The sequence below is a fragment of the Pholcus phalangioides genome, unplaced genomic scaffold (genome assembly GCF_987345545.1).
Source record: "Pholcus phalangioides strain wild (caught in Gottingen) unplaced genomic scaffold, Ppha-v1.0 ptg000003l_1, whole genome shotgun sequence".
In the NCBI taxonomy this organism is placed as follows: Eukaryota; Metazoa; Arthropoda; class Arachnida; order Araneae; family Pholcidae; genus Pholcus; species Pholcus phalangioides.
The window spans coordinates 45,191,748-45,215,223 of NW_028301596.1; the positions used below are offsets into that span (position 1 = coordinate 45,191,748).

At 37.3% G+C, this 23,476-nt stretch overlaps 1 protein-coding gene across 12 annotated transcripts in view; it reads right to left on the bottom strand.

Moving 5' to 3' along the window:
• Window positions 1-23,172, bottom strand: part of LOC149088669 (ovostatin-like) — a 106,731-nt gene extending 83,559 nt beyond the window's left edge. For 3 of the 12 annotated variants that reach the window (XM_089248716.1, XM_089248729.1, XM_089248700.1), the window contains exons 1-2: window positions 23,016-23,150; window positions 6,137-6,243 (exon numbers count right to left, since the gene is read on the bottom strand). In XM_089248716.1, the coding sequence (XP_089104842.1) occupies window positions 6,137-6,228 (92 nt within the window). In that variant the 5' untranslated portion in view covers window positions 6,229-6,243; window positions 23,016-23,150. Of the gene's footprint in view, window positions 1-6,136; window positions 6,244-12,356; window positions 12,529-23,015 lie in introns of those variants that run through there. The other 9 variants (XM_089248758.1, XM_089248788.1, XM_089248748.1 and 6 more) reach the window with 5 other exon arrangements.
• Window positions 23,173-23,476: the final 304 nt, after the last annotated feature.

Here is a 23,476-nt window from a genome sequence, read left to right on the forward strand (position 1 = left end):
TACTGGCCTGCAGCATCCTAAATAATTTCAATGCAATTTTCCTATCCTGCAAGAACAATGTTTTGGACATTAGAAAGAAAATTCTAAAACGACGTATGACTACATTTGAAGCAATTTAAATCCGTTTATTAGAGACTCACTGCATCTCCTGATTTCTAAAAAAAGTGCAATAAATTCTCACGTAAGTCTTCACTTTGAAATGTCCATAACCCGCTCAATGCGTCTCTTTGTATCTGTCAACCTAAAATTTATGGTTTTAATGTTGATAATACGCATGCAAAACCAATTCAGCGACGCGTTTTCACAATCTGCAAAAACTGCTTGGATTTGACAGTTGGAAATGATGTCTAAATGCCAAAGATTTGGAGTTTGAATCAAAATGAAAATGTCAAATAATTGAAATTGTTCTTCGTATAAATGAAATATTTTAATATCGAAAGCTATATATATATAGAGATTAATCTCGTGCCCGTAGTCATACGTCTCATAAATGTGAAATTTTGTCATAAAACTGAGAGTGAGGCACGAATCCTCTTGCGCACAAGTGGAATTTCGAGGCATTTACGCACAACCGAGCCCATCTTGGCCATTTTTCTTTTTCTCCCCCACCCTTTCTTCCTTTTGTTTCCTTCCTAAATTTACAAAAGTAAAAAGGATAATCATTATAAAAAGGACTGTTTTCAGATCAAATTGCTGAAGTTCAATTACTTTACTGCAAAGATTTTTACTGCCAGATTTTTTTGGGGGGAAATACAGTTAAACCCAAAGCGTATTAAAGACCCTTTATTAATACGCTTTGGTCAAACTCCATTAGACCGGAACTCCAAGAGACCCCAGAAATCACTTCGTAATAACGAAATTTCGTTACAAAGGAATTCCAGATTTTTATATTGTTCCTATGTAAACCTATCCGAGGGATTAGAAAAGTTTTCGTTAAAACGATATTTTTCCCGTTGTAATGGTATTTGTTACAATGAGAGTTGACTGTATTTCGTCTCAAGCTATTTTTTTACGTGTATTTGGAGGCTGCATGGGTAACAGGGCATATGACACTTTACTGGTGAGCCATTAATCTTAGAGACATACCCAACTAGAAAAAGTATCCAAATCACGTGTCCAACTCGGATATGTCATTCATGTTGTAAAGCCGGGTTGTATAGCTCTAAAATTTAAAAAAAAAAAAACTCTTTATACCGTCCCCGTGTGGCAAAGAACCCAATTAAGAAGTTGTTGCTCTGTCTTTCCCGATGCCAACTAAAATAATTTCACGTTTCTAAGTGCAATATTCACCGAGATATGCGAATTCAAAAACTTGAAGAAATTTGGGAAAAAACAGCATTTAATGCGGGTAAAATGGTTTCCCCTCATTTACTCATTTAATACTGTTTTTTTCCCAACTTTCTTGGAATATCTCAGTGAAAATTTGAACTTAGACACGTTGAATTTTTTTGTCTGAGACCAGGAAACAACTTTCCAATTGGGTTTTGGGGGCATAGGGTATCCGTATAAAAAGTTTACATTTTTATTTTAATAACTCTGTAACCCCTGGCAACATGAATCAAATATCTGAGTACTACACATTATTCGGTTACTTTTTCCAACTGGAAGCATGCCTCTAGGACCAATGGTTCGCCAGTAAAATGCCATATGCCCCGTTACCTATGCGCCCCGTACATTAAATATAGTACGGACTGTTATGTGAAATATTGTGTTGTGTTTAAGCCAACACGCACGTTGCTTCGTTCGACTGCGAGAGGGCGGTCACATTATGAACCAAAAAGCCACTTGAAGGAAGCTTGTCATCCAACGAAATATCAGATTTTCACCGTATCGAAATTGAAGTCAACAAACTGATAATTTTCTTATTTGAAAATCTGATTATTTATATTTCCGATGGGCTTGAAATCCTGATAATGAATCATTATTATGTTCACACGAACAGTTTTGTCACTGCGTACATGATTTCTCTGGAATGAATGGTTCAAACAAATATTTAAAAAAGTTTTCACACGCATTGTAGTTTTTTTTTAAAATTCATAATATAGGACTACAACATGCACCTATATCCTTGATACATGTATTATTGTTGAAAACGGTGTGGAAAGTTGAACTTTTGAATTGTGATTCATTTGTGTGGCTACTCCCTCATTACTACTTTTATCCGCAAGAAAAGAATAAAATTAACAAAACTGCTTGCTACCACTTTTTGCGATTTTTATCATTATAAGAATGCATATTTTGGAAGCTACAACTGATATGTCTCAATGAAACCAAATCTTTTACACGCAAAAGAAAAACTAATTTGGAAATAAAAATTTCATCCAGTACAGTAACTTGATGACATTGTGCCATCTTCAAGAGCAGAGTTTACATTGATTAAAAATATTTTTTTTTTAATTGGATTGACACAACACATAAAACATACAAATCAAACTAAGAAAAACACAAAACAATAAACTTCACAAAAAGTAACATTACGATGATACAGAACCTTTGTGACCCCAAGGGATTCATTCTATTTTTACTGTATTCTATTGTGTTTATTTTGCTTTTTCGTTATTTTCATAAATTAAAAATTAATCAAATTAAATTCAAAAATATTTATACTTCAGACAATTTTTGAATAACTATCTTCAAATGAGAAAACGGGGGGGGGGCGGAGAAGGAAGGGGGAGTAGAAAATGATTCATGTTCGCAAGGGGGCCACAGGAATGAGAAATGGTTGAAAGGGGGCCATGGACAAAAAAAGGTTGAGAACCACTGCTGTACAGTATACATGATTGTTTCCTGCAATTAAATTTATAATTTATAAATGACATAAAAATCATCTTAAAATGTGTACGATACTTTTATTCATAAACTTCCTTTTTCTTTATTAAATTTTAAAACGTTAAAAGTCCAGCACACAACAAACATTTAGATGAGTAAAAGCTACAGTGGTGAAAGTCAATTAATTTTCATTTTAAGAGTAAAAAGGTTTCATTGGAATTGTTGTCAGAGAGTCCCAAGTTAAAAGTTTTGTGACTTCACAATCCTTTGGCGAACTATTGAAGCTGAGACTTACCTCATTTTTAGTTCTTTTTTTCTAGGTATCAGGTTGGTTTTTTTTCCCCACCAATTTAACGGTCTCCCAAACTTTTTGTTCCACTTTCCCCTTCCTCAGAAATTGTTTTCTGAAGAAGGGGGAATCGCACCCCACCCCAACTCGAATAAACCCATAGAATCCTATGTTAAATCCATAGTTCCATCACCCTCCTCGGACCATTCCATTGCTCACTTTGGGAAACACTGGTTCAACACTTCTAGATTGCATTTTTGAACTTGGAAATCTGATCAGAATTGTTGGAAATATGAAATTAAACCACTGTAAATATTTAATTCATCCATTTCTAAAGTAGTGGCCTGCAGAAAAGACGAATTACAGGGGATTTTCATATAAAAAAGCTGGGTTTTTTTTTGTGGGTGGTTAAGTTCAGAAAGTTAAGGTGGCGAAGTTAAGTTCAGAAAAGGCGAATAACAGGGGATTTTCATATAAAAAATCTGTTTTTTTATTTTATGGGTGGAATAAGAAGTGAGTATTTATAGAGCTCCGGCCTGTACCAATCTGTTTTTGTTATCCAGCCTGCCCTTCCACCATATTAGGCCGGATAGTTGAGAGTTTACTTTACAACAAAAATTACCATGAAGCCCTTTTTAGCAACATTAATTCTAATGAGCTAAAATGTTCTTGCTACCCCCAACCAATTAGAAACTTTTCAAAACATTCAAATCACTACAAAAACGAACCCTGGTTAACAGACAGTTATGGATAAAGATGTGTTAACATGCAACAGTCACAGCTCATCCCTTTTCCAAGAGATTGGTTTTGAGTCTCAATTAAAAAAATATTCTCCTTCCCTATACAAACTTACTTCCCCACAAACCAACTACGACCATATTGCTGTACTGCAATTTACCACCATTAACGACTTGGGTTGGAAATGAAGACCCCCATCCATCAGTGGTCAAATCTAGCTAGTTAGGGAAAATTTCTTGTTATCGATATTCTTCCTTTGGTTTGAACCTGGGGGCAACCTTCACAGTGGTAGATGAGCATCTTACCACCATGCCACTCGGATGTGCCCCTTCTTTATACTAGCCCATTCATACTCGTCAAGCACAGTTCACAATTCGATCCTAATGTGTTTTGAAGAGAAGGAGACAGACCTCTCAAAACAGAGATGGCAGTGACTGTTGTGTGTCAGTAAACCTTTAAAGAAAAGGGACAACGATTTACCACATTCGTTTTATACAGCAGATACACTTACAATGAACATGGATAAAACCAAGTTTCACATATGATTTAATGAAGTTTTTCCCTCACATCTCTTGTATTTTGTACTGCTAGTCTGCATCCCCCTTTTCCCCCAAAGCAGAATGTTTTGCATCATTCTGCAACGAGCCTTCATCTAACTGAAAATGTTCTGCTGTAAAGATTTCGTTATAGTGTTTTTCTACGCAGAAAAGTTCTTTCCTTAGAATTATTTCCGAGGTTGTTCTGCAACGAATGTCACACTTTTTGACATATTTTGCTTTGGGGCACAGCCCTACACAGACATGAGAAGGCCATGGGGGCAAAGTGAACAGTAGGAGGCCCCAAAAAAGAAAGTTGCTGAGCAGGTTTTTATACTAACCAAAACACCAACTCGTTTCAACCCCCAATCTTGCATCTTGTAAATGAGTCTTATTGGAAGTTACTCAAAGGTTGAATTAGTCATTTTTAAAAATTCTGATTGGTCAGTTGCTTATCTCAATTTTGCATTCTCATCCCTCTGTTCAGCAAGAGATTGACAATCATCCTTCGTCCAAGAGCAGGAGCGACTGAAGCTTACCTGTCACCCTTAAAGACAACAATTCTGCACAACAGGTCCAGGATTATTTTAGCATTCTTAATTATGTCAGATAACTTGTCGATCCCCACCACAGCTGAGTATGGAATTCATAGCGTGAAAAAATAAAAATTGCCACAATTATCCAGAGCTAAAGCACTGCCCCTGTTAGGGGGGGGGGGGCATGATTATCACTTACACTTATCCTTAAAACATATCCCATAAACTGCTCGTTTTAAGCTTTATGTAGAGATTTTAATGTAACTACTTCTGGGGGGAGGGAGGTGCTCAGACACATGTTAAAATTCCAGTCACCCACAGCATCTCTGGCTCAGACGCCACTGCCTGTGAAGAGGAAGTATAACAAGGTGAGTTTTATTTCATCTTTCAATTCATTCATTCATTCACATTTCATTCTTTTTCATCAAATACAAATACAAATACAACGCCACAACAGGCAAAATGCCCGACGAGGTGGCTGATCAAAGTGAGTTTAATTAATAAATTTATTCAAATTCATTTCTGGTGCTCCAGAGCTGCACAAGTAATAAGCAGAATTGTTCTTTTGCCTTTATTTTACCATTCTAGAAAAATTACAGAGTTTGTGGGGACATCAAAATGCACACTTGCCCCACTTTTGACAGAGTGCATTCTTGTTTCTGGTATTACAGTCTTGGACCCTATTTGCTATCTCAAGTTTTCTCAACATCTTTGTCATCAAGGTATGGCTCAAAAGCATGATATAATGAATTTTTACTACTGGAAATTTTTCAAAAATTTTGTGTCTGACTTAAAGCCTAAGCTGCCACCGCTAACATCCTGCTGCCCAAGTGCACCACACCCCTTGCACCCTTGATCAAGCCATCCCTGTCCAAGAACATTATCTCGTAATATGAGAGCAGTGAAGTACTTCACTGCTCTCATACGCTCGCTGCTTACAATGGTTTTGTGGTTCTACTTGCACTTACTTTCTACTTTCTTGCATTTTTTATATTAATTTTTTCAAGGTTTTTCTTTTGGAAATCCCATTAAATCTGAACTACGGTATACAAAAATGCCAGCTAAAAGTGACACTATACAAAGCTTCCTTCATCACTTCATTGTTTCTACCTAAATTAGTTCCACTGTTATTTCTGTTTATCAAAATCTTGGTTAATTCAATATTATATTGAATGTAATATAAATCTGATTCTATCTCTTTATAAAATCATGAACTGCCACTCGATAATGAATGGCAGATAAATATTCAAAGCAGAAAAGATATTTACCCTCTTGAAGTTTGTCTGGGTGGTTTTCTTTTTCCGGCAGAAGCATTTGAAACGCACAGGAGTAGAATCGAAAACAAAATCAGTGACTTCATCTTCTCTTCAAAAATCTAACAAAAGAAATTGATAATATGATAATCTCTGATTGTACTTATAATGAAATAAAATGATAATACTTATTAATATTATCACTGATACCCGAACCTGGGGGTTCAGGATACTTGAGCAAGAACTGTAAATATTATTTTTTTCAGGGGGAACAAACCAAAATTTTGCTGCCCCCCACTGTAAAGTCAACGATTTTATAACAGTATTTTTGTTAGCCTGAGTGGCATGGTGGTAAGATGTTCATCTACCATTGCCATCAGGTCAAAGGTTAAACCAAGGGAATAATATAGATAACAAGATATTTTCCCTGATGAACTTGAGGCAACCAGCAAAGATGATGCTTTCATTTCCAACCCAGCTTCTTATGGCAATAAATTGCACTATAGTGATATGGCCGAAGTTGGTGTGTGTGGTGAAGGTGTAAGTCTGTTGTGAATTCTGAGGATCACTGCTGTCGTTCATATCTTCATTGCTAAGTGAAGTATCAGGTACACATCAAATTTCACAATTTCATTTGCCAATCATTCAGTTTTTTGGTAACTCTGACCAATGAAATTGTGTAATATTTTTCCTTTTGTCGTTTTTGGTTATTGTTTTTGACGCGATCATTTCAAGAAAAATCACCGAAATTGTCTCACAACCTACCTATTATAACTTCAACCAATGTTCTTCAAAAAATAGATCTAGTTTGAAGAGATACAGGTGTTTATATCATTCATTTTTATTTAATGCTACTATCCTCACGATGATAAACTATGTTAATAATCAAATCACCACACACTGATTCCAGTACTTCACAAATGAGTAGGTAGGTATATATGGGTCATTTCCCAAAAAAAGTGTTACAAACTGTTTTCGAGACATTATAATTTTTTTTTACAAAATTTCAGAGCACTCTGGTAGTAATTTAAATTTGTTGTCTGGTACTTCATTTAATTCTGCCAAATGGCATTTCTTAAGTTTTTTTCAGTTGGTATCTATTTTTTTTAAATCATTGTTTGCACCAAAAAGTCAAAATCTGGCTGTCTCAGCTCGAAAAAAGTGTTAAACAAAGACACTTGGTAAAAATCTCTCTCTGAAATTTTTTTTCAAAAAACTTGGTATCACATTTCATATATCGTTTGATCATTTTTGTTGCACCATGGTCATTTTCTGCACATGAGAGCTAATCAGACCAGGACCTACAATTTATTGCTGATTCCGAACAGCAGACTTGTTTTTTTTATACTCATCAAGAGGTTGGTACGTTAACCCCTCGATGAGAGGGGGACTCCCTGCGGTAGAAATTTTTTCTGCTGTCATGTCACCATTTCTGTTGTACTAATGTATCAGGAAAGTTTTCTGACAAGGATGAACCGGGTATCAAACTCGGGACACCTCTAAACATCCTGTGGTACTTTAGGCGAATATCTTATCGACCTGGGCTACCGCGCCCATTTCATATATGTGCCATAGACATTGGCGTATGCAAAGGGGGGGATTTTGGGATTCAACCCTCCCCCAACCAAGGTTATAGTGTTATTTTGCAGGAAAAAATTTACAAAAAAAACCCTCAGAAGGAAAAAAATCTGAAAACCCTCCCTCAAGAAAATTCTGCGTACACCTATGGCCACAGATGACAATAAAATTTTTAAAAAAAGTTTTTTTTGTTCGCATCCAGGTATTTTTCCTATTTTAAAATGTCCACTCTCTTACGGTCATTTGGGAAATATATTTTTATACCAGATGGAATCTGATAACACTTTTGAGCTCATTGAAAGGTTCACTTTTAATGCTTGATCAAAAAATTTGGATTTGACTTTCGCAAAAATGACTTAATATTCACGTTTTGTCTTTCGTACCAGATTTTTCTCTGTTGGATGTCCACTCTGTTACGTCATTATCACGAATAATTAATTTTTTTTCATCTATATCAGCTCAAGTGATAGTACATGGAGATATGCTTCAAAATATAAAAAAAAGTTTTCATCAATCATTTAAGTTTATAATGAAAAAATTATAATTCAGGCAAATTCGTCCACTCTGTTACGTCTTCCAAAAACTCAAGAAACGCAACAGAATGGAAACTATGAATTAAGGTTTTCGTAGTTAAGAGGTTTTGAAGTTTTAAGTTAAATTTAATAAGTTATCTATTCATTTTGAACTCTTTAAAACATTTTCTATCATTTTATTTTTTAAGTTAAATACAAAAGTAAAGTAGCACAGATAGTTAAAATCTCACTGCCAGGCGCAGATCCAGGAGATGTGTCATAAGGGGCATTCCAATATTAGTAAAGGTTCATTATATGACAATACAGTCTGTATTTTATGGGATAGAACCATTATCTTCCTGATATTATTTGTATTTCCAGGCGCTTTCCCCCCAGTACATTCACTAATGTGAGAGGCATAAACACGAGATTTATACCAACATCAAATCACCATTCAATTTTAACAAAAAAAATTTGAAATCCAGTGTCTACTTCGACCAAATTTTAAACATTTTACCAGACCAAAATTCAAACTACAAGTGATGGGGTGCATGTTTTTTGAATGTTGCCATGGGGCAGGCGTTTTCCAAAGGTTATAGAGGAGTCTCTGGGTCATCTATCACATTTTGTATATAATTTTTGAGAGAAAAAAGGTCTATTTGCATAGCCTATTTAGAATAGGCTTAGCATAGCCTATTAGAAATATCTATATTTGAGATATCTTTGTCTTGGTTAAACATTTCTGTGCACTCTGTTGCAATGGTGTCCACTCTGTTACGGGAAGCATTTTTGCAGTTCATGGACAAAACATTTTAGGAACACTTCAAACTAAAATGTTAAATTATATATTACCAACGTATTGTCTGCATGAAATAAAAAGTTTTGATTTTGAGTACCTAAATATATGTAAAAAATAAACATTTCTATGTGTTATTTCAACAAAAAAAAACCATCAAAACGATGGGAAAAAAATTTTTTCAACTGCTTTTTTTTCAGCATATGTGTAAGCAATAAAATACTGATTTTTTTTACAGAGATATGTTTTCTTTAACAGAGTGGACAAAATCCATGACTTTCAATCATAAAACTGAAAAAATAAAATATTATTGCAAAATTAAAGTGAAAAATATTTATAAAATATTAAGCTTCAAATCATTTGCTATAATTTGAGATCAATTTCACTTTGAAAATTCAACCTTGAATTTTTCATTTCAAAAAAGTAGAATGTATACTTTTTCGGGGAATGACCCATATACAGTAAAACCTCTCAATAGACACTCATGGGATCAAAACTTTTATGGAGTGTCTACTACCTCGTTTATATGACTTTCACATTTATACGACGTTTGGATTTGGTTGCAACTGGTTCTTATACGTTACTGTGTGTAAAAGTGATACACCGGTGGTTATGCATAATCATCAATTGTCTCAATAAAGAAATTTTGATTAAATTTCACTTCCTTTATCACTTTTACTGGCAATTATGGATAGTTCCCAAAAAAAAGTTGAAAACTCTGATAAATATAGAAAAATTTATAACCCTTCTTTTCTTCATTAAACCAATTAATTCTTTTTACCCATAGGCCCATGTGATACTTGCACTACACATATTTTGCAATAAAAATTAAATTAAGTACGAAGAGAAGAAATAAATGTTCAAAACAACATTATCTGTAATGTTGGCTTTCTTCATACATATCAACAAGTGTAAACAAAACCACCATTACCATTCGGAATCAGCATCCTGGACAATAGTTATGTTCTGTTAATCAAGTAATTAATTGATGAATTACCATATTTACCAATATGAGCTTGGGACTACACTTAATCACCTTTGAATATGATAAATTCTCAATTTATGAACAAAAACTCACAAATTAGTGTTTTGAAAAAAAATTTTGAGTTCGCCTGATTTTACTGTCCACTATCAAGAGTATCCACCCACTAACAGGAAGTGAAATACATTAAAGTTCTATTCCACGGGACTGGGGATCAAAAAGTGTTCATTAACAGGTGTCCGCTAACGGGGAGTGTCCATTAAGGGAGGTTCCACTGTAGCTGTGAATATACATGGTACAATAACAGAATAGAGACATGAACCTCAATTTGGAAATTCCCTCTATAAAAATCCTTTTCATCTAGCATTATATTTAACCAACATCATTTCTGAACTACTATTTGCGAAACAATCAGTCACGCAAAGATATGTTATTTAAATAATAATGCACATAGGTAGAGATAGACGTGAAAGTCTGGGGGAGGGGGATGATCATGATGTCAATTCATATAGACACATATACATTAGATCAGTAGGCATCACCTTTGATGCTGCCCCCCCCCCCCACCATATCTCTGACCACGATTATGTATAAAAACATGCAAAAACTGCGCAAATAAAAACAACTGTTTCTCCTTGGTTCAGTTTTGAGCCATTTTCAAACAAGAGGCATAAGATGAGATTACAGTGATTATGACCGCCAAATCACAGCTGTTGGCTAAGAAATGTGGCTATGATTCAGTGAACGATGTTAAAGCCAAATTGGCTGGTTTTTTTTGTGTTGCCCTTTCAACATTTTTCAATGGCCATTGGAATGTTTCTCAAGCCAAAGTGCTACCCTTACCTTTTTAGCGACATGACATTTCAATTCTTATTGTCATAAACGCCTTAGCTCTCATGTTATCGTGCTCGTTACTTAGCCTAAATATGCATCCTTGGCTCGCTCAAATTTTACCCTTTTACCCTTTTTTTTATGGATACATATTCTTGAATGGTTAAGAAAATACTTGTTTTTCTGACACTTTCCAAGATGTCATTCCAATATGAACATTTAGACAGTCAGACAAGAAAAGCTTTACACAAGTGGTGGGGGAGGGGGGGGGTGTTATTTCATACCCCATGGAAACTTTGACCAATGATATAAAGAAAGACAAAACAAAAGAGCATCATAAATTTATCAAACACCCGCAAACAAAAAGCTTGAAAGATACTGATAACAAGAGATGGACCAGGTGTACTTCATTCTCAAGGAGTGACAAGAGCAACGCATGGGGTACAAAATGACCCCGCCATGCAATTCAAGGGTTAAGTGACAGAGACTGGCCATGTTCAATGAGTAAAGGCCTGTTTACATGCATTAAGTGATTAAGTAGTTAACTAAATTTCAAGTTGATAAGTTCTCAAAAAAAGGGTCCACACGTTAAATGGATTCAGTGAATGCTCATTGGATAATTTTTATAGGAGGCCCACTGGCGCATGCGTCTACTTAGCCGGGAAAAATAGAATCGGGTTCATTTACTAAACAACTAAATCACTTACCAACTAAACTATGCATAAACAGCCCTTATTGTCTGTATATGTTTTAAAGTACTTGACAACTTGAAAAATTTAGTTAACTTCTAAATCACTTGATGCATGTAAATGGGCCTTAATACAGTCTCCGAGATTACAATGGGGCCAGGGCCACACCTAGGGGGAGCAGGCAGGTCTCGTGCCCCAGGCGCTAGACCAGAGGAGGTGCAAATTTCATTCTGAAACCTCTCCTTCAACATTACAAGGTGGCGTCAAAATGTGCGCTTGCCCCGGATGACCAAGCATCTAGTTGCAGCCCTGGTGGGGGGAGGGGGGGGGAATCTCAGAATCAGAAGGCCCTTCAGGCGGTACCCGAGTGGACCCATGCATTAAGACAGCACAGGCTATCTACCCTGCGGGCTTCTTCAACATTAAAACTTTACTCTCATACTTGGAAACACAGGCAGGACTGTCCATATGGTCGGTATCACATGAATCCATATGAAGCACTCAAGTGTTTAGTTGGGGGGGGGGAAGGGAGATCCGTGATGCTGGGATTAGGTATTGTAATTTTTCGAAAGTAATTATACAAATCGGTAATCAAAAACTATTCAGGTAGTGGGTAGCTCCTATGGTGTTGTTAAGACGGCCCAGTACATAGGAAACAGACACAGCTGCTTCAAATTTCCACGAGCTCTTTTAACATAATGGTTTCACTAGAGTTCAACTCGGCATATATATAAACAAATTGGACATTAAACGCAAGTGAATAAATAATCTATAAATTGAGGGGAAAAAACCATAGTTAAGATTCCTTAAATGAAACGGTGCGCTCACATCAATATAAAATACGTACGTATACGAAAGCCTCTAAGCGTGTGAATCAATTGTTTACAAGGTAGTTTTATTTTCAGTTATGAAACATCCCAGCCAGTGAGATTCATGTCATCGGAATTCTTCATCACGAACACGTGCGCCGGATGATCACATCACAACAAACATCCGCAGAGGGGAAAAAAAAACGTATACTTTCAGCGACATCTGTTGGTTTTATAAACAACTATAAACTGTTTTTTTAATTTTTTTTTTTTAGTTATAATTGTTTAAAATTTTATTTATTATTATTCATTTGTAATTTCAAGTACGAAAATTAAATAAAAAAATAATTAATAAAATTATATAGTTAATATTAGTTGTTTGTGAAATTTTGCCGTGTTTTGCAGAACTCGCTGTATTTTTCGTTTTTTTTTATTTCTGGTTTGTTTACTTTTGAAGATTTCCGAGTTCACGCCGTCTCAAACATTTAAAAGAAAAAGGGCAGGAAATTATGGGGGCGCGGTAGCCCGGTCGATAAGATACTCGCCTAAAGTACCGGAGGATATTTAGAGGTATCACGAGTTCGATACCCGGTTCGTCCTTGTCAGAAAACTTTCCTGGCACAGGGGTACAACAAAAAAAAAAAAAAACGGCGACATGACCGCAGCAAAAAATTGCTACCGCAGGGAGTCCCCCATCAAGGGGTTAACGCACCAACCTCTCGATGAGTATAAAAAACAAGCTTGCCGTTCGGAATCGGCAATAAATTGTAGGTCCCGGTCTAATTAGCCCTCGTGTGCAGAAAATGACCGTGGTGCGACAAAAATGATCAAAATGATGAGGAAATTATGAGATTTGTATAATTGATGGGAAAACTAATTCAGAGGGTTTCGGGGGTTTTTTCCTCTCCTGTAGGTTGGATATTTTTCGTCACGATTTACATTTTTGTTAAATATGGTTTTACCGATTTAGGGTTCCCTTTTTTTTGTATAGGGGGCGTTATTCAAGTGGCAGGCCACTTCAAACCTGATTTTGTAAAAATGAACTAAGCTCTTAGGGCCCTTTCACACGGAGCGGATGCGGATGCGGGTCCGGAAGAAGTTTTAACAATTGGAATATACTGCGCCTTTCAGACGAGCCGAAAAATCTCCGCACCTAGGAAATGTTCATGCGGGTCCGGACGTCGTCCGCATGTGTCAAAACCTAAGGGCCCTTTCACACGGAGCGGATGCGGATGCGGACGCGGATGCGGGTCCGGAAGAAGTTTTAACAATTGGAATATACTGCGCCTTTCAGACGAGCCGAAAAATCTCCGCACCTAGGAAATGTTCATGCGGGTCCGGACGTCGTCCGCATGTGTCAAAACCTAAGTGCGGGCTCCGCATCCGCACATAGAAGTTTTGACAATAGGTTTATTCGGGGCTATTCAGACGATGCGGATGCGGAGCGAATTCGTCCGCATCTTTGGGTACTTTTTGAAGGTGATTTTTCACGGAATTTTTTTTAATTATTTGCCATAATGATAAAATGACCATCATAAAACACCATATGATGGTCCCTGCTCATTAATATAATGTACCTACATACGTCTATCCCTTTGTTTCGTTCTGAGATTGAGATATAGCAACTTTAACTGCCTTTTGTCCATACTTTACAATTTTATACAATAAAACCTGCCAACAACGGCCACTGACGGAACAAAAATGATAAGCCGTTCTGTGCATTACGAATATTTAATTGACTACATACTTTAATAACTTTTAAATTTAATTTAAAAATTTTAATTTTTTTCTTTTTAAATTTTTTAAATTATTTAAAAAATATCTGAAATATTATTTTAAATATTTGTTATTTTTTTAAATTTTTAATCTGTTAATTTTTTTAAACTTTAAAAAAAATACTTTTATAAACAACGTTATCCCCGTACGACGTTCACTCAGGGCCGGATTAAGTCGTTTGAAGACCCTAGCACTTGAATATTTTTGGTGGTTCCCCCGATACCTACAAGTTTATTTTACACGATATTCAGTCTATAAACTTGAAAAAATGAAATTTTATATTTCAGAAATGACTAATCTAAGGATGGGATTTCACTATAAAAGGTTTATGAAAGTTATTTTATAAAACTTGAAAAAAGCAACTAATAAATTTATCGGTTGCATTTGCTCTAATGCAACCGATAAATTTATTAGGTGCTTTTTTTTAAATAATTGTTATAAAATTTTTATAGTGTAATCCGGCCGGGATTATACTATAAAGTTTTATAAAAGAACTTTTATGAAAGTTGAAAAATTCAACCAATAGGCGCATCGGTTGCATTCCAGAAAATGCAACCGGTGCACACGCACACACATTTTGCATTCAAAAAATTCAACCAATAAGATAATATTGGTTGAATTTTTCACGTTTTATCAAAGAGCTTTTACAAAACTTTTATAGTGTAATCCCGGCCTAAGGCTGGTATTACACTATAAAACTTGAAAAATGTAATCAATAAACACATCTGTTACATTCGAACGAACTTAACTGATCGGCCTATCGGTTGCATTTTTCAAGTTTTATAAACTAACTTTTATAAAACTTTTATACTGTAATCCCGGCCTAAGACAGAATTGTGATGTGAATATTTCTAAGCACAGACATTTTGAACGTCCCCACCCCTCCCCTTTTTTTCTACTTGCAAATTCTTTGATATCTCCTGAATTTTTTTTTTAGGAACATATTAGTTTCGGATGTTTTTGGATTGGATTTTTCGAACATTGGATGTGTTTTTGGAATTTTTCTTTCATATTTTTCCGGAAAGACAGATTTGTTTTCAAAATCTTTTGAAAATATTTTAAGACATTTTCTCCCATCGACTACTTGTGAGGATCGGAATGAAGATATCTTTATTCCCATATTCTATGTGGCTCTAGACTAAACCTTCAAAGAATACCTCTAGGCTGCATATGGGCACTGAATCAGGGGTGAAGGAGAAAAACAGTTACAAAAATTGCGAAAAAATAGTTTTTATGCACGAATTTCAACCTAAAGATGCGGGCGAAACACCCGCATCTTCAGTGCTCGTGTGAAAGGGTATGCGGACCCGCTTCCGCACCCGCATCCGCGTCCGCATCCGCATCCGCTCCGTGTGAAAGGGGCCTAAGTGCGGGCTCCGCATCCGCACATAGAAGTTTTGACAATAGGTTTATTCGGAGCTATTCAGACGATGCGGATGCGGAGCGAATTCGTCCGCATCTTTGGCTATTTTTTGAAGGTGATTTTGCACGGAATTTTTTTAATTATTTGCCATAAATACCCTTAAAAACACCATGTGAGGGTCCCTGTTCATCAAATACGATGTACCCACATACGTGTATCCCTTCGTTTCCTTCTGAGATGGAGATATAGCAACTTTAACTGCCTTTTGTCCATATTTCACAATTTTATACAATAAAACCTGCCAACAAGGGCCACTGACGGGACCAAAATTATAAGCCGTTCTGTTCATTACGAATATTTAATTGACTACATACTTTAATAACTTTTAAATTTAATTTAAAAATATTAATTTTTTTATTTTTAAATTTTTAAAATTATTTAAAAAATTATAAATATTTGAAATATTATTTTAAATATTTGTTATTTTTTTAAATATTTGTTATTTTTTTAAATATTTGTTATTTTTTTAAATATTTGTTATTTTTTTAAATATTTGTTATTTTTTTAAATATTTATTATTTTTTTTAATTTTCAATCTTTTAATTTTTTCAAACTTAAAAAAAAAATACTTTTATTAAACAACGTTATCCACGTACGGTGTTCACTCAGGGCCGGATTAAGACGTTTGAAGACCCTAGCACTTGAATATTTTTGGTGGTTCCCCCCATACCTACAAGTATATTTTACTCGATATTCAGTCTATAAACTTAAAAAATGAAATTTTATATTTCAGAAATGACTAATCTAAGGATGGGATTTCACTATAAAAGGTTTATGAAAGTTATTTTATAAAACTTGAAAAAAGCAACTAATAAATTTATCGGTTGCATTTGCTCTAATGCAACCGATAAATTTATTAGTTGCTTTTTTTTAAATAATTGTTATAAAATTTTTATAGTGTAATCCGGCCGGGATTATACTATAAAGTTTTATAAAAGAACTTTTATGAAAGTTGAAAAATTCAACCAATAGGCGCATCGGTTGCATTCAAGAAAATGCAACCGGTGCACACACACACACACATTTTGTATTCAAAAAATTCAACTAATAAGATAATATTGGTTGAATTTTTCACGTTTTATCAAAGAGCTTTTACAAAACTTTTATAGTGTAATCCCGGCCTAAGGCTGGTATTACACTATAAAACTTGAAAAATGTAACCAATAAACATATCTGTTACATTCGAGCGAACTTAACTGATCGGCCTATCGGTTGCATTTTTCAAGTTTTATAAACTAACTTTTATAAAACTTTTATACTGTAATCCCGGCCTAAGACAGAATTGTGATGTGAATATTTCTAAGCACAGACATTTTGAACGTTCCCACCCCTCCCCTTTTTTTGTACTTGCAAATTCTTTGATATCTCCTGAATTTTTTTTTTAGGAACATATTAGTTTTGGATGTTTTTGGAATTTTTCTTTCATATTTTTCCGGAAAGACGGATTTTTTTTTTCAAAATGTTTTGAAAATATTTGAAGACATTTTCTCCCATCGACTACTTGTGAGGATCGGAATTAAGACATCTTTATTCCCATATTCTATGTGGCTCTAGACTAAACCACCAAAGAATGCCTCTAGGCTGCCTATGGCCACTGAATCAGGTGTGAAGGAGAAAAATAATTACAAAAATTGCGAAAAAATAGTTTTTATGCACGAATTTCAACCTAAAGATGCGGGCGAAACACCCGCATCTTCAGTGCTCGTGTGAAAGGGTATGCGGACCCGCTTCCGCATCCGCATCCGCGTCCGCATCCGCATCCGCTCCGTGTGAAAGGGGCCTTAGATGAAATATATATCTAAACTCAGATAACCCCGGGGCCACATTTGGTCCGCGGACCATGGGTTTAACATATATGACTTAGAGGGTGGGTCGCAATGTATTTTTCATAAAGAAATTTTGATTTCTTAGCCTTCAAATAACATTGAAATTAACAAAAATTGATTATAATAACACATAAAGGCATTTTCTTTCGAAATTTTAATTTTTTTAAATATTTCTTGCATTAAAAAAATAAATTTTTAATCGTCGTCCGCGTACATCTCTGATCCCACCAATATGCGTTAGAGGGGGGGGACAGAGCTGACAAGGGGGAAAAAGGTGGGTCAGAGTTTTGTTGAAAAGGGGGAGCGACGGAGTGAAAAATGACTAAAAATTTGCTGACGTAATACTTGAACGGCCCCATATACAGTATGGTCGTGGTCCCAATGGCCCTATGGCCTCTCTTTCGGGAACACATGTTGCTGAGCCCCAAAGAGTCGTTAACTAACACGGCTCTGGCCCATAGGTGGAGATAGACTTCAAAATCTGGGGGGGGGGGGGGTGATGATGATTATTGCTGGAGGGGGGAGCCATGATAATGATGTTATCAGTTCATATATAAGCATATACATTAGATCAGTCGGTTCCACCTTTGACGCTCCCCCCCCCCCAACCCCGTTTCTTCGCCCATGCTTTGGCCCTCATTTTTGCATTTTCACGCAAGTTGGGTATTTATTCTGGGCCAGATAATTTTTTGGGGGGGGCCCAAATTATGTTGACTGACCAACCCAGGGCCCTAACTATGCCGGGACAGGCACGCTTTTTTCACCCCCTTGTAATGTTGAGGCAGAAATTAGAGGGGGAAATTCGCACCCCCATCTGGTCCAGCGCCCGGGTAACAGACCCACCTATTCCCACCTAGTCCCCTGTCTTGGATCCCCAGAATATCTCAAGACCGCAAGGCCTCAGATTGGGAACCATTCTGCGAGACCACTAAGCAACGGAAGAGGTTCGTTCCTTCCGTAGCGTAGTGGTCTAGCACCCTCGCCGAGATCGCGAGTGGACGGTGGTTTGATTCCCAGTGGAGGAATCAGAGGCAGTCGGCTTGGGGACTGGAGATAGCTACTATAAATTCGTCTGGAGAAGAACAAGAGAAAAGTTTAAAATTTTGTTTAATTAAAGTTTAATTTTTTTAATTTTGTTTTTTGCGTTTTAAACGCAGCATTGCTAGTGTTTTTATGGGTTAACGAACACTTTCTGCCAGGGGTAGTAATACGGTTTTTTTTTTTGTACAAGTATTGTCGAAGCCGAAAACAGTAAATCCTCTAAATGTCTAAACTAAAGTATACGCGTGTAAAGCTTGAAAGATTTTGCATCCAAAAGCACATGCGGATTCCAAAGTGTTTTCTCATATGAGTGGGCTGGTAACTGGCACAGTTTAGGAATGAATGTCCTGATGCCATCATGTGTATTTCTGGAAAATGTCTTGAACGAATGTCCTGTAAAGACAGCTACATCCACTTCTTAAAAATTTGAAAGTCCAGTTTTTTTTTTTCATGGGATCCTACAACTGCAGTTTAAATGTGAAATTTCAACTTGGTCCGATTTTTCAAAAATGCTGAAGGAGTAGATGGAGATATGCCGTACTTTAATATATCACATTGTTTTCATTTAATCCAGCACATGGCCCCCACAAGGGGGAGGCTGACAGGGCCCGGGACGATTCTCATCATTTTTTTGTTTTTTCACGCCATGAATTCACTATAAAGGGGTCCACTAAAAAGTATGGTCTGGGGGCCCGCCAAAGGTCCCATCCTAGGGGCCCCGCATCAGGATGTGGGGGCCATGATCCAGCATCAATTTCAGAAATGATCTTAAGTTTTGCCCTAAAACTTTCTTTTCGAGGTCACTCATTTTGAAACAAGAAATATGAAACATTCCTAACGTGTTTTTAGCACTTTCTTACCACCGATTTTGTTTATTTTTGACGCACCATATTGGTTAAAATTTCCTCCCCACAAGCCATACAAGAACAATCCTTCTTCCCCAGCAAGTTAATTCTCTGAAACCGATTTTCCGGGATCATTTTTAGAACATTCTTTAGTCTTTTGTTGATTTCCCGAAACTTGTTTTTGAGTTTGTTACAACGGATTTTTCATTTCGTAATATCGAATTCGCAATATATTGCTCTTACGAAAACTTATTTTAAGGATCAGAAAAGTTTTTGTTACAACGAGATTTTCGCTATAACAGTGTTCATTAAAACGGGATTCGACTGTACATTAAAATTTTATAGGAAAAGCGTGACGACGGTTATTTTTTGAACCAAGGAAAATCATGAAATTATTTTTAAAACAGAGTTGTAATATTCTTTTCATATAAAAGTGATGAAGTTAGTGAAGAAGAAAATATCATTGCATATATTTATCTCTTACGGTCTATTGTCTAAAGTAAAATAAATTTCACGGATAATGAACAAAAAAAAACTCAGCCGTGGTAAAGAACCTAAGAGAATAAGGGTTTGAAGATGCCATGTTATCACTGGTTTGTTTCGGTTTTATAGACATCTTCGAAAGCTGTGTAAACAGGTAGTTAGTCAGAGAAAATTGTTCATACGCTATTTCGCTTCAATCGGTACTGAACATTTGTCAGGGTTTGCAGCAGCCCGAAGCTCTAATGGAGCTACAACGGGGGTTCTCAAACTGTGAGACACGGCGCCCGGGCAAAAGTTTTTTTAAACAATTCTTTGTTTAACTGCTTTAGATAAGCGTTGATGAGAGAAAGGGGCACCGTGGGTGGAAAGTTTTTGAGAACACCAGAGCTACACAATAAGGGGGAAAGAAAAAGGGCTCCAGATAAAGTTGGAGCCCTTTATGGGGGGGGGGGGGTGCCCCCCCCCCCCAGCATCAAAAGTGGAGTGGGCAGATCTAATGTATATGTAGGTATATGAATTGACATCATTATCATCGTGCCCCCCCCCCAGCAGTAATGACCTTGCCCCCCCCAGACTTAAAGTCTATCTCCGTCTATGTGTTCGGCACCCGTCCGGCGTATAAATCGCAGCTGTGAAATGACCAGGAAAACAATAGGTAGTAAATTACCCATGGCGATAGACCTGAGTTGTGCTCGGTTTGAAGAAAAAAAAAGTCGCACATGTTAACAGAACACATCGTCCTATTCGGAGATGATCATGACGAAGTACTTCCGCTGATGGCCATTCCAGAAGCAGGAATCCTCAACGGGGACATGGACAATGGCGGTATCAGAACCGTTCTCTTCAGAAGTCCAGGTTTCCGGATTAGAGGGATCCAGCATCGTAATGGAGCATAGAGTAGAGATGCTGGTGTCTTATCGAAGAACCATGCCCTCAGAGCTGCTGCCATTTTATCAAAGCAGAAGAGAAATACGGGCCTGCGGTGAGACAGTTAACGTCTCAGAAGTTGAGCGAAGATCCTTGGAGCGACGAGAATACCCGAAAGACACAGCTGGAAGATCCTGACATACGAGTGACATGCACTGGAAGGAATCTACAGGGAACAGACCAGCGTGGCAAGACGTCGCCTTTTCCAATCCGACTACCAAGAGATATTGGGCCCTTTAAGACTCCTTGGAGATGAGGAACGGCATGCTTTACCGTCGTTGGGAGTCAGAAACCGTAAATTCTTTCCGATGGCAACTCATGATACCCGGATGCCGTGTAGAAGAAGCTTTGAAAGAGTTTTACGGAAGCCCGACCGATGGACATTTTGGCATCACCAGAACGCTACAGAAGGTTCGTGCACGATTCTATTGGAAAAAGTGCAGAACCAATGGGGGAAAAGTGGGTGCAAGAACTATGACGCCTGTGCCGCCCGAAAAGGACCTCCGAAGCGGACACGTGCCCATCTTCAACGTGACAACGTTTGTACCACCATTCAAAGGAATTGCCCTGGCCATTCTGGGACCGTTGCCCTAAAACCCCGATGGTAACAAGCACATACTTGTGGTGATGGACTGTTTCATCAAGGGCCCGGAAGCATTTCTCGTTCCCGATCAGAAAGCAGATACGCTGGCGCTAGTGTTGGTGTAGACTTGGATGTCTCGATTCGGAGTCCCCACGCTGATCTATTTCGATCAGGGAAGAAACTTTATGTCAGCTGTGTTCCTTGGGATGTGCAAACTTTTGGGTGTGGAAAAGACGTGAACTACTCCGCTTCATCCGGAATCCGACGGGATGATGGAGAGATTCAACATAACCATCCTGGATCACTTTTCGCTGTTCGTGTCAAAGTACCAACATGATTGAGATTCCAAGTTACTGGTTTTCTTGCTGGCCTATAGGAGTGCCGTCCACGAGAGCACCGGATTCAAACCGTCACAGATACTCATGGGGACGGATCTTCGGCTGCCAAGAGATATGCTACTTGCGCGACCACCCGATGCTCCTCTTCCTACAGAAGAATACATCGAGGAACTCGAGGAGCACCTCGAGGATGTGCATCGCATCGCCGGGGACGGGATCAACCTCGGCTCCGAGAAGGTGGGAGTTCGCTACAACGAGAAGACCACGTCTCACGACTTTAAGGAGGGAGATCTTGTCTTTCTTTGGAATCTGAAACGCGAAAAGGATGATGTCCGAAACTCCAGACTTCATAGGAAGAACATTATCGTGTCATGAAGGAACTGAACAACGTCGTGGTGTGGATTCAAAGGACACTGAAGTCAAAGGTGGTCCATGTCAACAGACTTGCTTATTATCACAAGGATTACAGAGGACTCACCGATTTGAGGACTACATTGCCCGGGACGAGCAACTGTCAAGGAGGGGGCAATGTTACTAAGAGTAGAAATTTTTGAAAAGGTTTCTTAACGCATATAAGATACGCGAGTAATGCGATTGTTCGAATAGAAGAGCGAGATTCTATGGACTCGGACTGAATAACCGGAAGGACGGAATACGTGTGTACGAATGGTTGCTGTAGTTTAGCAGGAATTCTAGTTGCTCTAAATAAAACACCGTTTCTTCATTCTCACATCTTCCTTCTTGTGGGGTTTTTACGCATCTCAAGTCGGTGGCGAGAAAGTGCGAGAGATCTGCGACGGAACAATATTCTCTTAAAAATGATGCAAGTGGTTTTGTTTCGGTCTGAGAAGGTGGTGCCATCCATTGTAAACATATTCAAATGACGTTTCCCGGGGTGTACTTGCACGTGTTTTTGTTTCTGTTTTGGGATCTGGTTACTTTAGTTTTAGGTGAGTCCAGTTGCACTTCCTGTGCAACTTTATGTCGTGGGGACAATCTAAAATACACAGAACAAAGAGTAGCTACTCAGCAAAATACAGTGAAATATAACTGCTCGTTGAACCGTATTAGTATTCAACATGCGTATTAATATGCGTCCAATAATGATTAATGACTGGCATGACTGGCATTATGTACAAAAATTATTCATATAATGTCTGATATAGAAACGCATTTCTCAACCTTTCTGCATCTAAGGACCACTGAAATTTCTGAAACGATTCGACGGACCACTAATTTAGTAAATATGGGCTGAATTTATAATAGAACCTACGTGAATATCATTAATATTAGTTGGATATAACTGAATGATTTTTGTTTATTCGGAATTAAATTTTCAAAACTTCTTGCAGACCACCTCTGGTCTGTGGACCCATAGGTTGAAGAAACGCTCTATGTAATAATATACAGTACAATTCATTCAAATTGTAATTTGAGAACAAGCATATCTCATACCTTTATTCACTGCACAGACCGCACAGTGAGACGCAGTCAAAAAACTGAAGCTATTGTTCTCAGCAGTAGTAGTAACAGCAGAGGAAACGTGCGGCGTCTCCAGCAATCGATGGGAGAGAAAGAGGGCCCGTGATCACATTTCGGGACTTTTTCTCATGAATATGTAGTACGTATAAACGTCACGTGATTTCCAGTGGGTGTGTGTGTAAGTATGTGTGTATTTGGGCAGGTAAGAAGAAGTGTTTGCATAACCGTGAAATAATAAAGCACATAACCATCGCTTTATTACTATGTTTCATCTATCAAAAGAAAGCATCGGTTGTCTGAAGAAACAAAGGATGAAAGAACAAGAAAGAAACACGGACACATAAGATTAGAAAAGAGACGGCTGAACAAATTTCTCTCTCTTCTTTTTCTCTTTCTCTCTCCATGAATTTATATTTAGCATTACCAAATTGAGC